The following is a 20,917-nucleotide window of genomic DNA, read 5'->3' as shown; positions in this document are numbered from 1 at the left end:
CCCACCACAGCTATTCACGGCGTTCCCACTCTCTGCTGGCCCCTGACAGCAACAAAAGAAGCCCCAGCGTTGTTCTGTGCCCTGGAACCCTGCGAACCCCGAGCTAGGGCTGGCTGGAGCCTCTCTGTGTTTCTCTAAGTGTGTCTAGAACAAACATTTGAAGAGATTCCCAGCGATAGGATTCGGGTTTTTTCTCTTTTTTGTTTCAGTATTTGTGCTCGTTTTTCGTGAGCCAGCGCTGAAGCTCGGTGGATCTGGGCTAGCACAGAGCACACAGCAGAGGCTTTGTAATCCTCAAAGTCCAAAGCCTCTCTCTGAAAAGTTGTTCTTTAGGGCTGAGTACATATGGGGACTTCTTGTTTATCCTGGCTTTTCTTTTAATTCTGCACAGTTCAGCCTTGGAGAGTTAATGGGACAGAAAAAGATTAAAATGCCCCTTCACACTGCCTGTCCCGACGGCCTCCCACCCCGATGTGTGTCAGAGAGCTTCAGCAGCCTCACTATCCCCTTAGTCCTTCCAAAGCCTTTGATCATTGTACAATATCTCCTACCTGGCTTTCCTCCAAAAGGTGATAAACCTTGGGTTTGATTTCTAATTGGAGTAACGAGAGCGGGAAGGAATCTGTCAGATCTGAGAGCATCCCTGCCCAGCTCTGTTCCATTATCCCGTGCTCAGCCTGCCTGATGGGAAACCTCTGAGCTGCCGACCCCGTGAGGAGGTTGTGGCTGCAGCTCTCACTCTATTTTCAGCCCTTCTGGGGCAGATCTCACCTCTGTGACTGAAGTGTTTACCAGTGTTGGCACACAGGACTGGGGTGGTGGCTAAGAACACAGCTGCCTTAATGCCATTCCAGCTTTGCACAGGGATCAGGACAAAGCTGTAAGCAGGGAGCTCCCTTTGGAGCCAGCAGTTGTCTCCATGGAAATGTGCTGGCAGGGCGAGGGGAGCAGGCTGGTGCTGAGCTGGATCTCCCCTGCCACAGCCCTGCTGATCTGCTGCTTCTGTCCTGCTGCCACGCTCTGCCACATCCAGGGCAGAACTGCTCAGGAGAAAACCTCTCCCACCTCCTGTGGAGGCTGCGTGTGCCTGATCCACCAGGATCAGCTGTGGCCCCCCTGCCCCAGGTATTCTCCCTTCCAGTTTTGTGTAGCTCAGTAGCACAGTTCCTCCGTATGGTGCAATGGGGAAACTGAGGCACCGAGTGGGGTAGAGGCTCTCAGACGTGCAGAGCAGCTGTGCAACCCCAGCCTTGCTGGAGCCTTTCCAGTGTGTGTTTCCTGTGCAGGAGGGGCTTGGGACACCCCCAGTGCCACCTAGCTCGGGGCCAGGGCTGCTGTGGTGGGGGATCACAGCCTGTCTGGGCAGGAGGATCCTCAGCAGACAAAAGGGGACCCAGCGAAGGCGTCTCCTGTCCCATCTGCTCTCTTGGGGGGGATCTGTTGCCTTCCATGCTGGGTTTTTCTTGTGTGAGGTTTCAGCTTTGCTTCCTCGCCCTGTGCTTTTGTGGAAGAATCGCCCTTTCAGGGGGTTGCTCAGTGCCACCCCTCAGTGCCACCCCTCAGTGCCACCCTGGGGAAGGTGCCCCGTGTCTCTGCCCCGTCCCCTGCCCCTCAGAGCTGTCCCTTTGTGCTCCACAGGTGCTGACAAGGCTGGGGAGACGCTGCAGTTCCCGCTGAGCCGGAGCCTTCCCGGCTGGGGCCGAGGGCCTTTGCAGAGGATGAGGATCCTTCCCAGCCCTGGAATGTCTTCGCTGGTGTCCCTCGTGAACGTCCTCTCCGTGCTGCTGATGGACTGCCTTGCTGAGAGTGAGTGACTGCTGTCCCCCTGCTCCTTTCCTCTCCTTCTCCTTTTCATTGCTGGACACGTGAAGCTCAGGGGCTGATCCAATGTTTCAATTCCCAACATCCTTAACTTCCCACCAGTGCCCTCCCGTTGTTCCCAGCCCCACCTCGGAGGCACACAGGGCAGCTGGGTCCTCACAGCCTGCTTGGTGTTTCACGTTGCCCCCAGGGCTGCCAAAGAGCTGCAGAGAAGGGGGGAAGCTGCCTGACAGCTCTTGCCAGAGCCTACCCCACCTTCTTCCAACCCCATCTCCCACATTGTCCTTCCTGCTGCTGCCTTTCAGGACCTGTCAGACACTGCTGACCATTGTCAGGTTACTTTCTGGGGCTGGATTCCAAACAGCATTTCAAGAAAGAGTATTATGTTTCTCCTTCCCCTGAGTGAACCAGTTCCAGTTCAACACAGTTTTTATCTTTGCTGCCTTTCAATTCCTGCTTTAAAAAATGAAAAGGGGAAGGAAAAAAAAAAGAAGTGAAAATCTTCAGCGACTTGAATGTAATGTTCCTTTGACATGAAGGCTGATCACTTGGGATCAGAGGGAATAGACTTCTCAAGCTGATTGAATTATGAGGTTTTTTCCCTTCCTGGCAAAGCTGCTTGAAGCTGGTGAGGGGGCTGCTCTGGTCAGCGTAGCCCTTGACAGCTTTCCACGTAATCACTTGGTTATCAGGGTTTGTTACGGTGACAGGAATGAATGGATCCACGACCTTTTGTTGCTGGGAGATGTTTTTGGAGCTGTGCTTCCCGTCCTCTCTGCAGCAGGCAACTGGGGATGCATTTGCCCTTGCCTCTCTCTGAGTTTTGCTGGGTTCATGCTTAATCCCCCTTTGCAGAGAGAAACACTCACTTGCAGAAAGATAATGTTGGATTTTATTCTTTTTTGTTTCATAAGCCTGGCAGGTGAGCTGGGCTCCGGGAGGTTCAGGGTGGAGTGTTGGCTGGGGGTCAGTCTGCACCTCAGATGGTATCACTGGTGTCCAGAAAGAGACCCACAGCTCCACCCTGAGATGGGTGGAGTGGCAGCAGCACTGCAGAGTGTGGCAAGGAGCTGCCACGAGCCTTGTGCCCAAGGATTTATCCAGGGTCCTGCTCTGGTGTTGGAGCTGATGCTGTGCAGGGTCTTTTTGAGCACCCAGAGTCAGTGGGTGCTGCTTTGTGGGCTCAGGGTGCCTTTGTTGGCTTGTGAAAAGGGGCACTGGGAATCTCCATTCCTGGCTCTTGGTGCAGTGCAGGCAGGAGTGGGGAGTCATTGGAAATCTGGAGTCAGGGCTCCAGGGTCTTGTTCGTGCCGCTGGTTTCCTGTAACAACGCCTGGCAAAATCAGTTTGCAAAGCAAACTTCAGCTCTGCAGGCGTGGATGGAGAGCTCAGGTGTTCTGCAGCCTCTGTATAAGGAGAGCCCTGATTGATACCTGAGTGCCTGTGAAAATTGGGGTCCATTTGAATTTTGAGTGCACAGGAGGCCTGTGTGCTCAGTGCTGAGAGGGACGTGGCAGAATCAAGGCTTCTCCAAACCATGGCTGAGTGACCTCAGGTCCCTTGTGGTTTTCATTTTCCTGGGAAGGAACAAACATCTTGTCTGTCCCTCATGTTTGGGGTGAGGTTTGCTCAGAGATTCCAGCAGAGCTGGGAGATCCCACCTGCTGTCTGACTGCTGGAGAGCCCTTTTGGGGGAAATGTGCCCTCAGGAAGGGTTGGTGCTGGTCAGACACAGGATGCACCAGTGGTGTGGCCTGAGCCCCGCTGAAATCTGTCCCTGCTCTGCAGACACCTTGCTGCTTGCAGCCAAGTTTCTCTCTCCTGTAGTTCTGCAGTGTCCTTGGATCCTGAACTGTGAGGCTTTGTGCATTTTTCCCTCTGGCTGCTCACAGATGTCCGTGCAGGAGCTTTGCAGGTTGCTGGGATGGGGCTGCTCTTACCTGCTTGCTGTGCAGATGTTGGGCCAGCTGTTGTGTCTCCTCTTGGCCTGTGGAGCATGCCAGCCCTCCGTGCCCTGTGCCCGTGGGGATGCTCCCTGGCACCAGCTGTCTGAGCTGCTCTGGAGCTGTTGCTCTCAGCCTGGAGAGATGAGTGGGCACTGAGTTGGATCCTGGCTTTGGAGGGGCTCCTGCATCCCGGGTGATGCCATTTCAGCCAGCAGCACCCGAGCTGCTCCCCACTGAGCCCTGCAAACAGCAGACAGCTTTGTCTGTCACAGCTGCAGAGCTGTGTGAGGAGCTGTCCCTGCTCTGGCAGTGTCCTCTCCCATCAGATGGCCCCGGGCTCTGTCACATTCCCTAATCCCTTGGCCGGCTTCCATTTGGCCACGGAGCTGACCCCGTTTCCTGCCCCAGTTCACCCCAGGCCCTGCAGCCCCCCGGGCACACGGTGCTGGTGCCCCCCCTGGGCTGGGGAGCCCGCGCTGGGGATGGGAAACCCCGGGGTTGTGGCTTTTGGGGGGCATCACCTCCCAGCTGGGCAGGGAGCAGAGCCCGGTGCAGCAGAGCCTGGGCTGAGCTGGGACTTGCCTCCTCTCCCAGTGCAGCTCTGGAGGAGCTGTGGCCTCTGCAATCAAAGGACCATTAAAATACTTCCCTTGTTTCCCAGGCTAATTGATCTCAGTCAGTGATTTAAATCTTTCTGTGGCAGGAGCATTCTATTTAAAGGAAACTGCCATTTCAATTAAAAATCCAAAGCACCACAGTACTTTCTGCCTGCTGTTCCTCCTTGGGAGGCTGAAGAGAACAATAATTGAAAGGTGTGACACCGACATGTTCTTTCTCTTTTTGATTTGGTTGAATATGGACATTTTCTTTGTTTCTTCCATATGGTCAAAGGCAGCCATGGAACTGGAAATTACTGATTCCATGATTATTTTCAGTGGTGTCATTAAATGGAAAGTATTATCCTTTTCTTGAGAGTGCTGCTGTTTGTGTGAGTGCCATGGATTGGCATGGCTGCAGGAGGTTAGGGGAGGCCTCCCCAGGAGCTGCACAGCCAAATGTGCCCCTTGGAGCTGAGAGGAGCCAGGCAGCAGAGACAGATGAGGCCTGGAGATGAGTCTGGGGAGAGGAATAGCTCCCAAATTGCTGATGGACCTGGGCACAGCACCAAGCCTTGCTGTTTCCTGCTCACACCCCCAGAGCAATAAAGCCTCTGTGGTGAGCACCCTGAATGCTCTCATCCTGTGTGGCTGGGCAGGAGCTGCTCCTGCCCAGGTGTGCAGGGCACAGCTGCCTTTGGCCAAGGGCAGTGGTCAGGTCCCTCTGCCACCCGAAGGAACCACGTGCCAGCTCCAAGTGCTCCTCAGCTGCACATCAAAAGCCATTTACTGCATGGAAATGTGGCCATTCTTCTGACTGGAATCAGCATGCTCGCTGTTTTCAAGTGGATTTTTCTCATTGATTAAACCTTTGTGTTTTACAATAGCACTTTGCTAATTGGCACTTTGCATACACAGAAGGCTGGTGCGTGGCTCTCTCCACCCCAGCAAGGATTTAAGGGCAGGGAACATTACTTATTACTTACATTTCCTTCCTTTTATAAATCACCGTATAGAAGCCTTACTAGCACACTCTGAAGTATTACCATAAATAATTAAATCTAAATTGCAATTGACAAAATAAAAGAATAAAGCCCCTTTTATGATGCATTACCCTGGCTTTCTTCCCTTTTAATTGCCCTTGCTCCATCATTAATTTGCAGAGCACAGTAATTCATGGGAGGTGCATGTGAGGGGGGCTCCGTGAGCATCCCTGGGCCCAGCACAGACAGCAGCCAGGTTTGCACCACGTGGGACTCCCAGAGGTGATGGAAAAGCTGTGATGGGATGGCAGGGGGGCTCCTCCAGGTCCATGTTCAGGCTGTGTTTCGGGAGCTGGAGCCTCGTTAAAGGTGTGTGGCATGGAAGGGGTGCTCTGTGCCAGCAGGGGCAGGAGCTGGTGGTTGGCTCACTGAGATCCTGATGCCACCACTTGCAGGGGTATGTGCCTCCTCTCCTGAACAACCCCTCCCAGCAGGATCAGCCCCTGCTGCACAGCTCACAGCTTTTAGCTCTGGAGCCCAGGAGCAGCAGCTGTCAGGTGAGATGGAGCAGAAATCAAGGGGGCTCCATCTTAGGACTGGACAGACATGTTAAATTGACATCATGGGAGGGAAATCTCTCCATGGTGGGGGAAGCTGCTCAGTTTGAAGTGCTGGAGGTGGATCCAGGACAGCCCAGCAGGGCTGCCCCAAGGCAGGGGAGGTGGCACAGTGTGTGAGGCTGGGGCACAGATCCTGGTTGTTTGTGCACCCCCAAAAGGACATGGAACCTGCAGGGGCCGAGCAGCCAGGGGGATGCTGCAGAAAGGCTTTTCCCCCTTGGGGAAAGCTGGAAGGGGAGCAGAATTTAGGAATTTAAAGTGGGAGCACAGAGGAGGTTTTGTGGTCAATTGGAGCATGGTGGAATTGGAGCTGCACATTGTCCCTGCAGTGAGTGGGGTCTGAGAGAGGAGACAGCAGCTGAATCCTGCAGAGATCACTGCTCCCCTGCCCAGATCCACCTGCTGCTCCTGTTCCTCGTGCACCAGTTGCCTCTGTAGGCAGGGGACACCTCCCTGTCCTTGTTGCTGCCCCTTCCCTTCACTGCCTTCTCCATGTGCCAGCTGTGATCTTGCTGAGGCTTCTGGACTGGTTGTTGTCTCACTCAAGGGCACCGAATTAAGCTTGTATGTCACCTTGTTTAAGTGCCTGATTGAATTAAACCTTGCCTGACTGGATCAAGTGATGTATCTCTCTTTTTTTTCTTTTTTTTTTTTTTTTTAAGATAACTCAAATTGGAAAGTCTGTGTCTTCTGTAGGACCCAGAGAGGAAATAAATCATGTGTTGAAAGAGCTTCCTTGGGGGCAGGGGGCTGTCACTTCCCAGGTCTGAGCTGTGCCCCACGCTGGGAATGCTCGTTAGATTAATTTCTGCTGAGGAGCACCTGGGGACAGCAGCAACCACGGTGTTTGGGACCCAGCCATGGGTGTCTCCTGGTGAGGGATCTTTTCCCAGCCAGAGGCTCTTTCTGCTCAGCTTCATTAGATGGTTAAGTTAGGGGAAAAGAGCATCTGTTTGTTGTGTAAACAAGTGGCTTGTGTGAAAATGTCACCTGCCAAGGATTGGGATGGAGGAAATGTCTGTCTTCATACCTGGATGCCAAAACTGGGGCTGTTCCTCTGTGTCAGGCTTTGCCAAGAAGCTAAGGCTTCTTTCTTTGTGGCTCTTCCCCTTGGTTGTGCTTTTCACACCAGCAGCTCTTGCACTTGCTGCCAGGAAGGACAGGATCTTTCCGGAGCTCCCCCAGGCCCTGGCTCACGTTGGCTTTTCTTCTGTCTGGCAGGGTCTCTGTGCTTGTGTCTGTTCATGACCAGTACGACTCTCCTGGGTCACTAAAGGGAATCTGTGAGGGATTCCTCCCTTTTGTGGCCTGGCAAGCCCAATATTATTCTTAGAAGGCAAGCAGAGGGTTTTTCAAGGACGCCCGACCAGAGGAATGTCATTCCTGCCTGCGTGGGATGGAATCTGGGCTCGAGCTGGCCTGTGAGACACAATCTCCCAAGAACAGTTTTATTTACTCTGTGCCACTCTTCCCCTCCAGTCAAGGATGTTCTCTTGCAACATAATTGGTCCCAGTTCCCACCTTAGAAAGCTGTGATGTTCTGTGCACTGCAGCTGCCTTTAATTTTTGGGGGATTGTTAAAGTTCATGAAAATAGTCACGTTTTACACCATCTGCTGTGTGCAGGGAGCTAACCAGGGTACGGGCTGCAGGCCAGGGAGTCAGGAGCATCCTCACTCTGTGACTGCACCTTCCCAAGCCTCCTTTTACTTCCCAAGCCTCCTTTTACTTCCCCAGCCTCCTTTTACTTACCCCTCTACCTTACTTTACTTACAAAAAAGCCTCGATTGGCTTTTTTGAGCAAGGGCTTCTCTTGCTGTGCTGTTGTCCAGTGTGATGAGCCCCAGGTCTGGTTTGGTTTGGTTTGGTTTGGTTTGGTTTGGTTTGGTTTGGTTTGGTTTGGTTTGGCAGCCTGGGCTCTCCTGCAGCCCCAGAGCAGCCCTGTGGGGTTTGGCAGCAGAGCCCAGGGACAGAGGGCTGCGGGATGTGGCAGCGCCCAGTCCCGGGGAGAGAGCAGCGTAAATACATTTTGGGTGTCTGCTGCCTTGACTTTGAAGGGGGATGTTGGGATGAATGATTTAAAGCGTTGACAGGAGGGACTCTGGGCTGACCTGCTTTCACAGAATCGTTGCATGGAGAGCCCCGAGCGGGTCCCATCCCGGTGGTTGCAGACATGAAACCAGCGCTGCTCGTTTCATCTGCAGCGCGCGCAGTCATTCCTGTTTCCTTTTGAGGCCGAGAGGAAAAGCAAAGCTTTAAAGAAGGAAAAAAAAAAATAAATAGAAGGAGCTGCAACTGGTTTAGCATTCTACAAAGTTTCTCCGAGTCCTCCAAATCTTTAATTGACTCAGGAGCATAAAATTGAGAAGGGGAGAGAGTGAGAGAGCGTGCGAGTGGCGCGAGTGATTTGAATAATTTATTGTCCTTTGAAGTTGCAAGAGAAATTTCAGCTGCCTTGGGGAGTAATTTCTCCCCATTCTGAAAGGGTTTCTCCTTATTTTAAACTCATTCAGAGGATGATAGTTTTGCATTTTCTGCATAATTAATGAGCATAGCTCCCCCCACTCTCACACAACCTCTAAAGAGTGGTGGGGTGATGAAACTTGGTGGTTTTTTTAATTAATAAAGTCAAATTAATTTGACTGTGTCCTCATCCTCCCTCACCTCTGTTGGAATCCATGGATTTATTTGTAAATTAGTCTGAGCATGCTGCTAGGAGTGCCGACAGACCTTACAAATCTTTAGCCTGGACTTTGATTTGTTTGGATGAATTTCTGAAAAGATGGTGTAAGGTTTTTTTTCAGTTCAGCTCTTAAAGATCACCTTGAGACTGGCTCCAGTCATCTCCCAGGGAGCCAGGAAGATCCTCCAGCTCTCATTTCCCTTTATCTGCCTGTTTGGGGAGGATCTGCTTGCTTTTGAGGGCGTTTGTGGTTTTTTTTTCTGGAGGAGTACTATGATACACCCCTTTTCTTCTAGGACCTGCTAATTGTGATTAATTCCAGTAGCTGCCACTTGAGGCAATGAAAGGGAGAGGGATCTTCTTCCTGGTGCCTGGAAGGGCTGCAGGACAGCCTCCTGGTAAGAAGCCATCCCTTGCAGGTGTCAGACATGAACAGGAGCTGTCCTACTCCAGAAAAGCTCACCTTCCTCATTGCTGTCTTTGATGGAAGAATTGAAGGCGTCGCTGCTGCTTTTCCTTGTTTCCATTTCTCTCTCATTCACATCTTGCACTGTTTTTCTGGCTCACTGGGTCTCTAGTGTCCCAAAGCTGAATTCATCACATTCCCACTGCTGTCAGTTCTCAGCACTGTTGCTGAAGTCTCCTTTTTTGGATTCTTTTGTGTTGATGTTCCCACTACAGAGCTGAATGATGAGTAGTATGGTTCAGAGACAGAAATTGTAATGACTCGTGTGGTAAGAGTGGAAGTTCACCCCTGTTAGAGGTTGTGCTCATCCATTAGTCATGGCTTTGTTAGGTCCTGGTTTCTCATTTTTGAGCTCTCCTGTCCCAAGCTCCTCAACATCCCAGTTTCAATAAGCAGTGCGGGCTCATAGTAGACTGTTTAAACCCAGGTATTTCAAGCTTGTATATCCAGAATGTTCCATGGAAATATATGGGCTGAAGTCTCTCCCCAGAGGTCGGACAGGAATGGTGTAATGATCTTCTGCCAACACCCCGAGTTCTGGGCTCTAGAATTGCACCTTACCTGTGCCTGTGGACTCCTCCTCTTGCCTGAAGGAAAGAAGCAGTAAGTGGAAGTGATACAGCTTTTATTTACAGAGTAAGAGGGCAGAGCTTTATCAGACATCTTTTATTTGCCCTTCATCCCCAGAAGATCCCCACATGCCCGTGTGAGCTGCCCAGTCGTGGCTGGGGTCACATCTCGTGCATGCAGCCCTGCAGCCCTGCAGAGCTGGAGGTGCAGGGCAGGACTTCCCGGGGTGTTTGCAGAGCTCTGTGAGGTCTCACTGAGCTGGTCCCCCAGACCTCATCCTTGGGGTCTGGCTCTGCGCTCCCTGGGCAGGACCACGGGCTGCAGGAGCTTGTAGCAGTTTGTTTTCCCCCTGCTGCTGACTCTGCTGGCACTTTGCAGTGGCACAGGACCACGGCTGGGCTGCATTAAGATGGCATTGTCCCCTGGGAGCTGGGTCTGGGCTCCTTAAGCTTTTGCTTCTTGCCGGCTTGTCCCGTAGGAAACGTTTTTTCATGTTCTGGTATCCCCTGTGGACTCTGGTTCTTTAGTGACTCTAACAGGGCAGTGGAGGTTGAGCAAAGAGCCAGATCCTTTTTAGCTGGGTCTGTTCTAGGTGGGTGGTGGAACAGGCTGCTCCAGGATGCCAATACTGATGACATGGCTGGAGGAGAAGCTGTCTCAGCGATTTGGCAAGGGCAGGCAGAGCTCCCTGCCTCAAGCTTCTGTGTGCTAACAACCTGGGATTGCTGGCATTGATGGACAAGGGGCCCTCATTAAGTTGCCAGGACAGCTCCTTGTGTCCCTGGCTCTGCTCTGGGTTGTTATGCCTTGTTATGGGACTTGTGGACAGATCTGGGATGAGATGCTGCTGCAGCTGGTGGAAAGCACACGTGTACCCCCAGGGTCCTGGCTGGCCACGCTCCTGTGCTTGCTGGAGCTTCCTCATCAAGGGAAATACAGGTTGGGTATTAGGAAAGGTTTTCTACAGAAACGGTGATAGTTCTGGAATGTTCTGCCCAGGGAGGTGGTGCAGTCACCATCACTGGGGGTGTTTAACACAGCCTGGATGTGGCACTGGGGGCCAGGGCTCAGCTGAGCTGCTGGGGCTGGGCTGGACTCCATGGTCTTTAGGGTCTCTTCCAACCCAGGGATTCTGTGATTCTGTGAATTCTGTGAAGCCCAGGCTGCCATCCCCCATTGCAGCAGTGCTCATCTCCTTCAGCTCCTGCTGCTCACCAGCAGCACCTTTCTCCTGCCAGCAGGGGAAGGAGGATCCTGGCCAGAGGTCCACCTGCATTCCCACCTCGCTACTCCTTGGCCCCCAGGTTGGTCGGTGCCAGGAGAGGGTGGGAGCAGAGATCAGCAGCTGGGGCAGCTGCTGTGCTCCCAGTGGGATGGGTGAGGGAAGGGAGGTGGGGAAGCTGAGGCGTGGGAGGAGGAGCTTTGTGGAATGGTCACACAGCTCCCTGTCCTGTCCCATCCAGCAGTTTGCATCCCCTGTGTGTGTCACTGCACGTGCCCTGACCCTTTGCATAAACCACAGCTGGAGGAATGTTCTGGGCTGGATCAAGGTGCCAGTACTGGAGCTGGGACTCATCCCTTTTGCCATGGGGAGAGGTGGATCCTTTCCATGCCTAGGGATGTGCACTGGTAGACTGGAGGAGTCCTGTCAGAACGGGATGACTTCATCCCAGCTGCTGCTCCGTGTGATAAGGAAGGGCCCCATCCCTGAAAACCAGCAGTTTAAACAGACCAGAAGGAAGGATTATTCCCCTCCAGCAGGCAGGATAACGTGGTTTTTCTCACCTTGGATGTCAGAACTAGGAACAGATTTTGGTAGCCTCAGTCCCCTCCTGCCTCGGTGCTGCAGGCTCATCCCTCCCTCCCAAAGGGTCTGGATCCCAGGGCGCTGCAGACAGGAGCTGAAGGCTGTGTGGATGTGCCAGATCCCAAATTACCATCCTCATGTGAGAGCAGCTTGGCATGTGCTGCCTCAGTCCAGCCAGGGGGAGCAGGGGAGCTGGCACAGGGCGCGGGGCTGTGTGGTGAAGCTGTACTGAACGAGTTCTTCATCTTCCTCACCATTTTCTCTGTGTGTTGACTCCTGTGCTGGTGCCATCCTTCACTGCTGTCCTTCCTCCCCTGGGGCCTTGCAGGCAAGGAGAGGGGATAATCCTCCAAGTGACATTCCCCCTGCCTGCAGAGGCTGCCTCCTGTGGGAGCCCAGCTCTTCTGAGGCAGGTCAGGGCTTTGGTGGCTCAGCAGCAGGGGAATAGCCAGGTGGAAGCATTTCACTTCTAAAAAAACATCCTCAGTCTTTTTTTACCCTCCTCTGCCCAACCTTGCCAGTCCCATCTCCCTGAAGGGAGCCAAGAGCTGCTGACAGTAAGAGGAAGTCTCCATCTGAAGCCTATAATTATCCTGTCTGCCTTCCCAGAAAAGGCCAGTTGGGGAGCGAGCGTGCTCCTGTTCCCTGGGCCAGCCCTGCCTCCCCCTGCCTCCCCAATTACTGCCTAATGGACTTTTTATGATGATAAGATGACTGGGCTGGGGAGAAGTTATTGACGGGGAAATGGAATATAATTCACTCCCTGTTTGTTTGTTCTGTCAGAAAACCCTCGTTTTAATTTTATTTGTGAGGCACTGAGAAACAGCCCTCAGAAAGAAAAAGTGCAAAATCTGTCAGTAAAAGCCTGGATTTCATGAAGTTCAGAGTCTCTGCAGGACCTCTCCAAAGGGTGTCCTCAATCCTGTCGAGTGTCTCCATAGAGACTCCTCCCCAGTCCTTCTCCCAGTTTGCAGTTTCTCACTTGTCCTGAAGGAAAATGTGAATTCTGGAGCTCTGTTCCTTGCCTGTAGCCCTGTCTGCAGCTCCCCCGCTCCCCAGCACCGCTGCTGTGGAGCACAGACCCGTTCCAAGCAGCACATCCCTGCTCCCCACTCTCCATCTGCCTCAGATTTGGCTGCTCTCTCCTGTTTTCATCTGCTCTGTGGTTCGTCTCCTCCATCTAATCTTCACTGCCTTGCTCTGGCTCTGAGCACCTCCCTCCTCTCCAGCCTGCTCCAGTTCTCTTGCACAGTGGAATGGCCTGGCTTGGAGGGGCCCACAAGATCATCAAAGTCCAGCCCCCGGCCCAGCACAGGCAGGAATCCCCCTCTGTGCCATTTTCCATCTGATGTCTTCTCGTTCCCAGTGCTCCTCCCATCCTCCCTGCCTCCCGCTCCCGCGTTGTCCCCCTGTGCCCGAGGCTGGCAGAGCTGCTCCTCTGGCTGTCCCACATGTGAAACTCTCCCTGGAGCAGCACCCAAACCCTGTGGCTGCAGCCCAGCCCCACCTTCCTGCCAGGAATTCACAGCACAGCTGCCTGGGCTCCTTCTCCAGCTGGGAGCCCACCAGCAGCTGTGGAAAACGGAGATGGAGTTCCACTGGAGCAGCAGAAAGCTCCAGAAACCAAAGGGAGGAGGGAGGAGGAAGAGGAGGAGAAGGAGGGGGTTTAGTCCTGTGCACGGCAGTGGGAAGGCCATCAAATTTGCTCCAGGTTGCTCTGGAAATCTGCAGGAGGTGAGAAATAACAGGGAGAGATGTCTCATTCCAGCTGACAGGACTTGGTTATTGGGAAATTCCAGAAGAATTTCAATTTTTATCTTCTTCCCCGAAGAAGCACCTCTTGGGGAAGGTCTCTGAGTTCTCTCTGGCGAGGCTTTTTGTGGTTATTTTGTTTTTCTCTCAGCCTTCCGAGGCTGCAGCTGTGCTCGGTGCCACCTGGGGTGCTGAGTGTTCCCAGGCCGTGCTCCGAGCTGCGTGTGGTGTCTGGAGCAGGACAGGTGTGAGGGATGAGGCTTGTCACCTCCCCGGACGTGTGGCAGCCGGGAAGGGCGAGCCCAAGGTCAGCCGAGTTTGCAGCAGAGCCAGGATCCCAATTGTGGGAATGATCTGGAGCCCGAAACAGCACGCTAACAGCAAAACAGCAAAACAGCATCACCCGTGCGTGGCTTCGTGGGCTCCTCTTTTACCCGTGTGCTCAAAGGTGCAGCTGCACTGTGTGTGCACAAAATGGTGAATTTCCTTCTGCTGGATGGTTTTGGGCGAGGACAGGAGCTGCCTGTGCTCTCCTGCAGCATGGACAGGCTCCCGGGGGCCGTGCGGAGCGTGGGGCTCAGCAGCACGGGGCCGTTGGCTGGAGGTGGAATGGGAATGGTGGGCACAAGGAGGGCCGGGCTGTGGCAGGGGGCTCAGCAGGACAGTGCCCCTCCTGCCGTGGCCCTGTGCTCCTGGGCCGCTGAGCCTGCCCGGCCCGGGGGTCATGAGGGTTAGTCACGGCCACGGAGGAGCTGGAGCTCTGTGTGGGCTTCCACAGCGCTGCCAGCAGGCACCCGGGCTCCAAAAATGGGGAAAAAACCCTCTAAAATACGTGTTTTGTGCTGCCTTTCTTTTGTCTCCGTGGATTGCTGCTGCTGTGGGCGAGGGGCCCTTTCAGGCTGCTCCTGCTGGGCCAGCTGGAAAGGAGTGGGTTTGCCTTGCTGCAGCCCCTGGCTGGGGTGCTCTGGGGGTGCAGGGGCAGGGGGTGAAGCACACAGGGGAGCTCTGTCCTCTGCAGACAGCACCAGGTCCCTGCCGTGGGGCAGGGGTTCAGGGGGTCCCTGTGCAGCCCCCTCAGGGACAGGGTCACACACACTGGGGCACAGACACACCACCCTGCAGCCTGTGGGGCCAGGAGGAGAGTGAGTGGAAGGGGACGTGTCCCCATCCCTGTGGGAGCAGCTTCCTGCCTTGGAGCACCCCAAAGCTCAGGGGGAGCAGCAGTTCTGGGGTGCTGTGCAGGAAGCTGCTCCTGTCCTGTGGTGTGTCAGGGAGCCTCAATTCCCCCCGGGTCCCTCCCTAGCCCACCCCTGGTGCCTCAGGAGAGCGGCCAGCTCCGGCCGGGCGTGGGGAGGGTAGGGCAGGGACGCGGTGCACGTCCATGGCTGGCTCCTGCTTCTTCTCCCCTGCTCCCATCAGCTGTCAGCTCAGATATGTGAAGCTCATTTGTTCTCCTGCCTCTCTCGCACCCCTCAAAGCACCTCTGGGTTCCCCATCCCTCTCCCTGTCTTGGTTTTTGATGTTTCAGACAGGCATATGGTGGCTGGGCTGTCTCCCTCGCTGCCCGTCCATCACCGCCTGTTCACTGTGGCAGCCCTTCCTGAGGGACACGGGGTGTAAAGGCTGAGATGTCCCCTCCTTCTCCCCACTCCCACATGTCCCCAGCTTCCCTGCTGCAAAGCTCTCAGCCCGTGGTGTCATCCGTGCATCCTTACAGGGAGATGTTGGGTGGTTTTTACATGACTGTGTTGGAATAACTTTTCCTGCTTTGGTGTCACATGGAAGCGGGGAGGAGGAGAGGGGAGAGGAGGCAGCAGCATCTTTATGTTTGGTGAGGAACTGCCTGGGTGTGCAGCCCTCACCCGTGGGCTGGGGGATGAGGAGGAGACCCCCACCCTTCTCACCTGAGCCCCAAAATCCCAGCGTGCCGTGTCCCTTTGGGGCAGGTGCTGCCCGTGGTTCCCCGGGCTGTGGTTTGGGAAGGGAACCCCATGTGCCAGTGGAGCCCAGGCACAGGAGCCAGGAGGGATCTCTGTCTCTGTCCCAGGGCACAGGAACCAGGAGGGATCTCTCTGTGTCCCCATGGAGCTCAGGGCACAGGAGCCAGGAGGGATCTCTCTGTGTCCCCATGGAGCTCAGGGCACAGGAACCAGGAGGGATCTCTCTGTCCCAGGACAAAGGAACCAGGAGGGATCTCCCTCTCTCTCTGCTCCCCACAGCCCGTGGCAGCTCTCCAGCCTGGCCCTTGCTGATTTTGGGAAGTGTGTGGGCGGTGGGCAGCAGGGAGAGCTGGGGTTTGGCTTGATGGCTTTCCATTAATTGTGGAGCAGGATCACAGGTACACAGCAGCCAGCCTTCCCTCTGGAGACCCAGACCCTGCAGGAAGCCTCTCGTAGTAGGAAAATTCTTTTAAGCTCCAGATTTTTCCATTCCTATTTTGATACTGCACAGAAAGGGGGGTTTCCTACTTTGCAAGCAGAGAAAGGGGGAAAAATTATCTCTGTGACCACTGGACTGTTGGAACTCAGACTCAGCCTTTCCAAACCTGGCTTGTTCTCAGCTATCCGTGTGGGAAGGTTGGTGAAGTGCTATAAAATCCCCTGGACTGTCAGTATGTTGTCTGGAAAATGTGTTTCTTTGATTTTTATTTATTTATTTAAAGCCGTGCTCCTGCAGTCTTGCCAGACGAGGGCAAGCACCTCCGAGTGGGCTGGTGGGGTTTCACATGGACCTTGTCCCTGCCCGTGGGGGCTCCCAGAGCCCTTGGCAGAGCTCCAGGCTGAGCTCTCACCTCGTGTTTCCCTTTGAGCTGGGCCTGGCAGGGCAGAGCTGAGGCTGCCCCACAGCACAGAGGGGCTGGCCCCAGCTTTGGATTGCCAACATCCTGGATTCCCAACGTCCTGGGTCACCAGCACCTTGGATCACCAGCACCTTGTATCACCAGCATCCTGGGTGACCAGCACCTTGGATTCCCAGCCCCCTGGGTCACCAGCACCATGCCTGGTGGTCCTGGCTCTCTCCCCCCAAGAGGAGGGGGCTGCTCAGTGCTCGGCGTGGGCTGGAGACAAATGCTGCAGTGGCTGGGGGAGCATGAGGAGGGAGGAATCAAATCTGCAGCTCAGAGGCTTGGGCAATTTTCAAACCAACGGGTTAGCTCTGATTCTCAGCCGTTTTCCAAGTGAGTAGTAGGATCCAGTAGGTTGGGTGCTGGGGATTTTTATTTGGCTCCGCGTGTCTAACAGAGTCCCTTGCAGGCACGGGAGTTGCAGGAGCTCAGGAAAATCCCCTGCACACACTGCTCAGCTGCCCCCTCACCCACACACAGACCCCAAAAAGGGATGCTGAGCAGTGGCCCCAGATGCAGTGGTTTTTGGAGCCCCATCCCGTTCTTCAGGACGGAAATAGAACCTTGTTTTTCTCCTCGTCTCAGCTCTCATCGTGCAGCCTGCACCCATTTAAATGTATACGTGACATTAAGGTTTATTAGGGGCTTTTATTTTAGGAAATGAACTTGCATCAATAAAGTGTTCTTAAAAGCCCTGGATGTTTTTAGCTGTACCTTCAGAATTGACTTCTGCAAACTCTTCAGCTATCGAGCGGAGGTGAGGGCAGGAAGGAAGTCAGGGGCAGAGTGAGCATTTATATCTTAGCCTGGAGCAAAGTTCGGGTTTTACCTTTCTCAGATGGAAGACAGATCCCCCAGTGCCAGTTCCTCCAGCGGGACTTGCTTGATAACCTTTAGCTGTAACATTGCAAAGAAGACTCTGACCTCTAAATATAGATTTGGATATTTATAAATGCGCTGCTTTGTACACACGGCATTCGGTGGGACGTAAACAGCTCCAGCAAATTGTATTTACCTCCAGCATGGAAACAAATGCTTGATTGCATCACATGAGCTTGCTCGGTGCCTTTTATTTATATACTGCTGGCCACGCCAGGCAGGGAAGGGGAGAAGGCTTCCTTTTGTCTCTTGACCCCTAAAAGACCCTGGAGACTTCTCCCCAGCTGCCATTTGCCCTCCTGTCGAGCCCTGTGGGAGGCTCTTTGCATCTTATTTTATAGCCCCTTGTGTATGAAGGGATAAATACACACATGGCAGTCACGTGCTCTGCCTTTCTCCAGAAAACAGACGGCAACTTTATGATCTGAGTGATTTTATTTGAAGACAGCTGTGGCCTTGTGATTTAAATATTTCGATAAATTTTAAACTAACTAGACGAGAGGAAGCCGTTCAAGGAGAGCAGGTTGGAGCGCGGAAGGAGGATTCCCAGAGGCACTGTGGGCTCTGCACAAATGCTGCTGGCCCTTGGCACCCCAGAGAGCCCTGGCAGCCCTGGCACCCTTGCAGAGGTGCTCTGGGGGCAGTGGGATGGTGCTGAACCAGGGAGGGGCTGAGGGAGAGGTGCTCTGTGCTCAGCTGTGGTTCTTTGGGCTGAGGCATTGCTGCACTGCTGCTGCTCTCAGGGGAGGCTGAAGGAGACCGTGGCTCCCTCCTGCAGCAGCAGGAATTCCACGTCTTTCCTGGGACTCTGGTGCTGAGCAGAGGGAGCAGGGTGGGCTCTGCTCTGGGCTTGGACAGCTGGGTGGTTCTGAGCTGAGCACAGCTCTGGGCTGGGGGCTGTGCCCCATCAAACTGCCTCTTCTGAGGGGTCGCTGTGTAAATGCACCTGGGACTTGCAGGGGAAAGCAGAGGTGCCACAACCAAGGGGATTTCACTGGCAGCAGCCTCTTTGGCACCGTTGTCCTCAGGATCTCTGTGTGCCAGCTCCTGCTCCATCTCTCTCATGGTCCTTCTCCCACCTTCTCCCCTTCCCTGCCTTTGTTCCTGTAAATCCCCCCTGTTCCTTGGTGCTTTGGTCATCTCCAAGGAGCTGGGAAGTGCAATTCACTGTTTCTAAGTGTTGTTTTCAGCTCTACCAGTTTTTGGTGATGCTCATTAGATGGGTTTTACAAGGGCAATTTCCCCTGTACAAAACAATTTAAAAGTCCACTTTTCAGGAGTAAAAGAGGTTTTGCAACATTGAAATCTCTTTGTAGGATCAGGCCCTTAATCATTTTCTGCTGGAGCTGCTTCATATGTAAAGTGGAGGTAAAGGCTGTTCTGAAAAAGGCCAAGAGGTTTAATTTCAGCTGGGATCATTAAGAATAGCAGCAGCCACACTACTATTAATTACAAACCGTGTTTATTAGAGTTTGTCTTTGAGACTGCCACTGATGATGTTTCCTTCTTGTCCTCAAGGTCCCCCTGTGTTCATTAAAAAGCCTGTGGACCAAATTGGTGTGTCAGGAGGGGTGGCCTCCTTCGTGTGCCAAGCCACTGGAGACCCAAAGCCCAGGGTCACCTGGAACAAGAAAGGGAAGAAAGTGAACTCTCAGAGGTTCGAGGTAAGAGATGTCCTTGCAAGCTGGTGTCTCTGTGAAGAGAGACTGACACAAAGCAGCCCCTGCTCCTCTGGGCCACCCTCAGACCTGATAATAAAGGGAAATTTGGAAGGGGAGGAGTTTTAACAGCAGGAGGAGAGAAATGCAAGCTCTTGGCCATGTCAACAGCTGGGTTTGTTCCAAAGCAAGAGGGAGCTTGGCTCAATTATGTTATTAAAGATTTTTATTTTGTTTTGTTGGGTTTTTCTCCTTCCTGGGATATAGTATAACTTCCTGCTTTCCTGAGAAACCCCAACTAAGCTGGTGCTACTTCAGCTCTGTAAATGCACCTTCATACCCATCTGGGGCTCAGCATTTGAATCCTGGGACAGCCTGGAGTAAACACTGCAGTTGTTGGCAACCAGACCCAAGCAATTGGCATTGTTTAGATAGAAAAGAGAGCAGAGGAACAAGGACTGGGAGGTCATCCTGTGGAATTTGCTGTGGGACTCAGGCCTGCCAGGCAGCTGTGTGCTCAGAGGAGCTTTGTGGTGTCAGCTGCCCCTGCAGATGGAGGAACAAGGCAGGAGTCCATTTTTATTCTGTTTTCCTTTGGTCTGTTTTGTCCTCCTTCACCCCAGTTGTGCTCTGAGCACCCCCCACCCCATCACTGTGGCTCGTTCTTTCAGAGCCTTTGGGATGCACACTGGGGCTTTGGTGGGTCAGTGGTCACTGGCAGGGTCTGGCTGGGACAGCTCTGTCACCTGGAGCTGCTGGAGAGCCAGGCTGACCGTGGGGGGACCTGGGGGGCTGAGGGGGCTGCTGGAGGCTTTGCAGTGGGTGTGTGCCTGGGTCTGGGGTCTCCTCCCAGGACACTGACCACGTGTGTGTCTCTCTGTCCCCAGACCATTGAATTTGATGAGAGTGCAGGTGCTGTTTTGAGGATCCAGCCCCTGCGGACCCCCCGGGACGAGAACATCTACGAGTGTGTTGCTCAGAACCCTCATGGGGAGGTCACTGTCCACGCCAAGCTCACCGTCCTCCGAGGTAAAGAACCAGCCCAGCTGGGTGGGAAGGCTGTCAAAAATCCATGGCTAAGGTACAAAATCCTCCTGGGCTTGGTTTGGTTTGTTCTGACCCATCAGATCGCTTTGCTGTTCTTACCCCAGAACATAAAACTGCTGTGTAAGAAACAGAACCAACCTCACTTCAGGAGGTTTGATGATGATGTGCTGGGGTTCCTTCCTACCTGAACTATCCTATGATTGTTGTGATCTTCCTCCCCTCCAAAAATTCCTTCCCCAGGTTTAGGAGCAGCACCAGGAGCTCCCCATTACACACACAGAAATGTAGCTCCAGGAAAACCTTCACTGAGGAATCTTTGAATGGGCTGGGCTTAAGGTGGTTATGGATCTGCTTGGGCTTTCACACATTTGGTAGCAGTGCAAATGTTTTTCCTTGTGCAGGACACCTATTGTGCCTTTCTGGACTTCTCCCCTCTTCCCAGAGGTCCTTGGCTCTGTGCACTCTCCAGGAAAACAATTCCATTCTCCATTTTGTTCTGGTTCTTTTTCCCACTTGTCCCCGTTACAGAGGATGTTTACATGGATGCCTCCCTCATGTCATCTGTTTGAAATATGCTCCCTGAACTGGATGTGGGGGAGGGAACAATCTGCTGTTGCTCTGGATGCCTCTGGATGTTTGCTGTCATTGCCCTGGAGATCCCAGAAATCACTGTGTGAAGTGCTGAGCGAGGCTGCTGCAGAAACTGACCCATTGTAGGGTTTGGAACACCCATCAGTGATGTTCTCTGTTCAAACCACAGGCCAGTGCAGGTGATCCTGGCAGGAATGGGGTGGTGGAGAGCTGCCCGAGAGCTCCCAAGGGGAATTTGGTTGGCTGTGGATGAAGCCATGGGTGTTTGAGTGGCAGCACCAGTAAAAGCCCTTCTCTCTGCAGTGAACAAGACTAACAGCAACTCCAGGAGCTCCAGGCAGGAGCCCCACAGGGCCAAGGGGTGGCTCTGCCCATGGGCCAGTCAGCAATTCCAGTGTTCCCCCCAGGAGCAGCCCAAATCCTTTTGGATATTTGTGTTTGAACAGGCAGCGAGCACATCCTTCACAGTGCCCAGCAAAATCGGTGTGTGACTCCCCAAAGTGCAGCAGGGAATCCACACCAGGCATGAGGGGCACAAGGCAAAGCCCCCAGCCTCCCTTTCCAGCTGGGAATATCCCTGCTGTGGGCTCAGTGCTGTCAGGATTTTGGCTGCCTGGGAGCGTGGGGGCCGTGGTCCAGTCATGCCTGACAGAT

At 53.7% G+C, this 20,917-nt stretch overlaps 1 protein-coding gene across 10 annotated transcripts in view; it reads left to right on the top strand.

Moving 5' to 3' along the window:
* PTPRS (protein tyrosine phosphatase receptor type S) overlaps positions 1-20,917 on the top strand; it is a 126,535-nt gene that overhangs the window by 31,057 nt on the left and 74,561 nt on the right. For all 10 annotated transcript variants that reach the window (XM_041425778.1, XM_041425750.1, XM_041425735.1 and 7 more), the window contains exons 2-4: positions 1,639-1,806; positions 18,486-18,631; positions 19,513-19,654. In XM_041425778.1, coding sequence (XP_041281712.1) covers positions 1,719-1,806; positions 18,486-18,631; positions 19,513-19,654 — 376 coding nt within the window. In that variant the 5' untranslated portion in view covers positions 1,639-1,718. The remainder of the gene's footprint in view (positions 1-1,638; positions 1,807-18,485; positions 18,632-19,512; positions 19,655-20,917) is intronic.

Source organism: Onychostruthus taczanowskii, unplaced genomic scaffold, assembly GCF_017590055.1.
Source record: "Onychostruthus taczanowskii isolate IOZ18803 unplaced genomic scaffold, ASM1759005v1 scaffold112, whole genome shotgun sequence".
Taxonomy (NCBI): Eukaryota; Metazoa; Chordata; class Aves; order Passeriformes; family Passeridae; genus Onychostruthus; species Onychostruthus taczanowskii.
The sequence above is the reverse complement of the archived record's forward strand: the minus strand, read 5'-3'. Positions and strand labels throughout refer to the sequence as shown.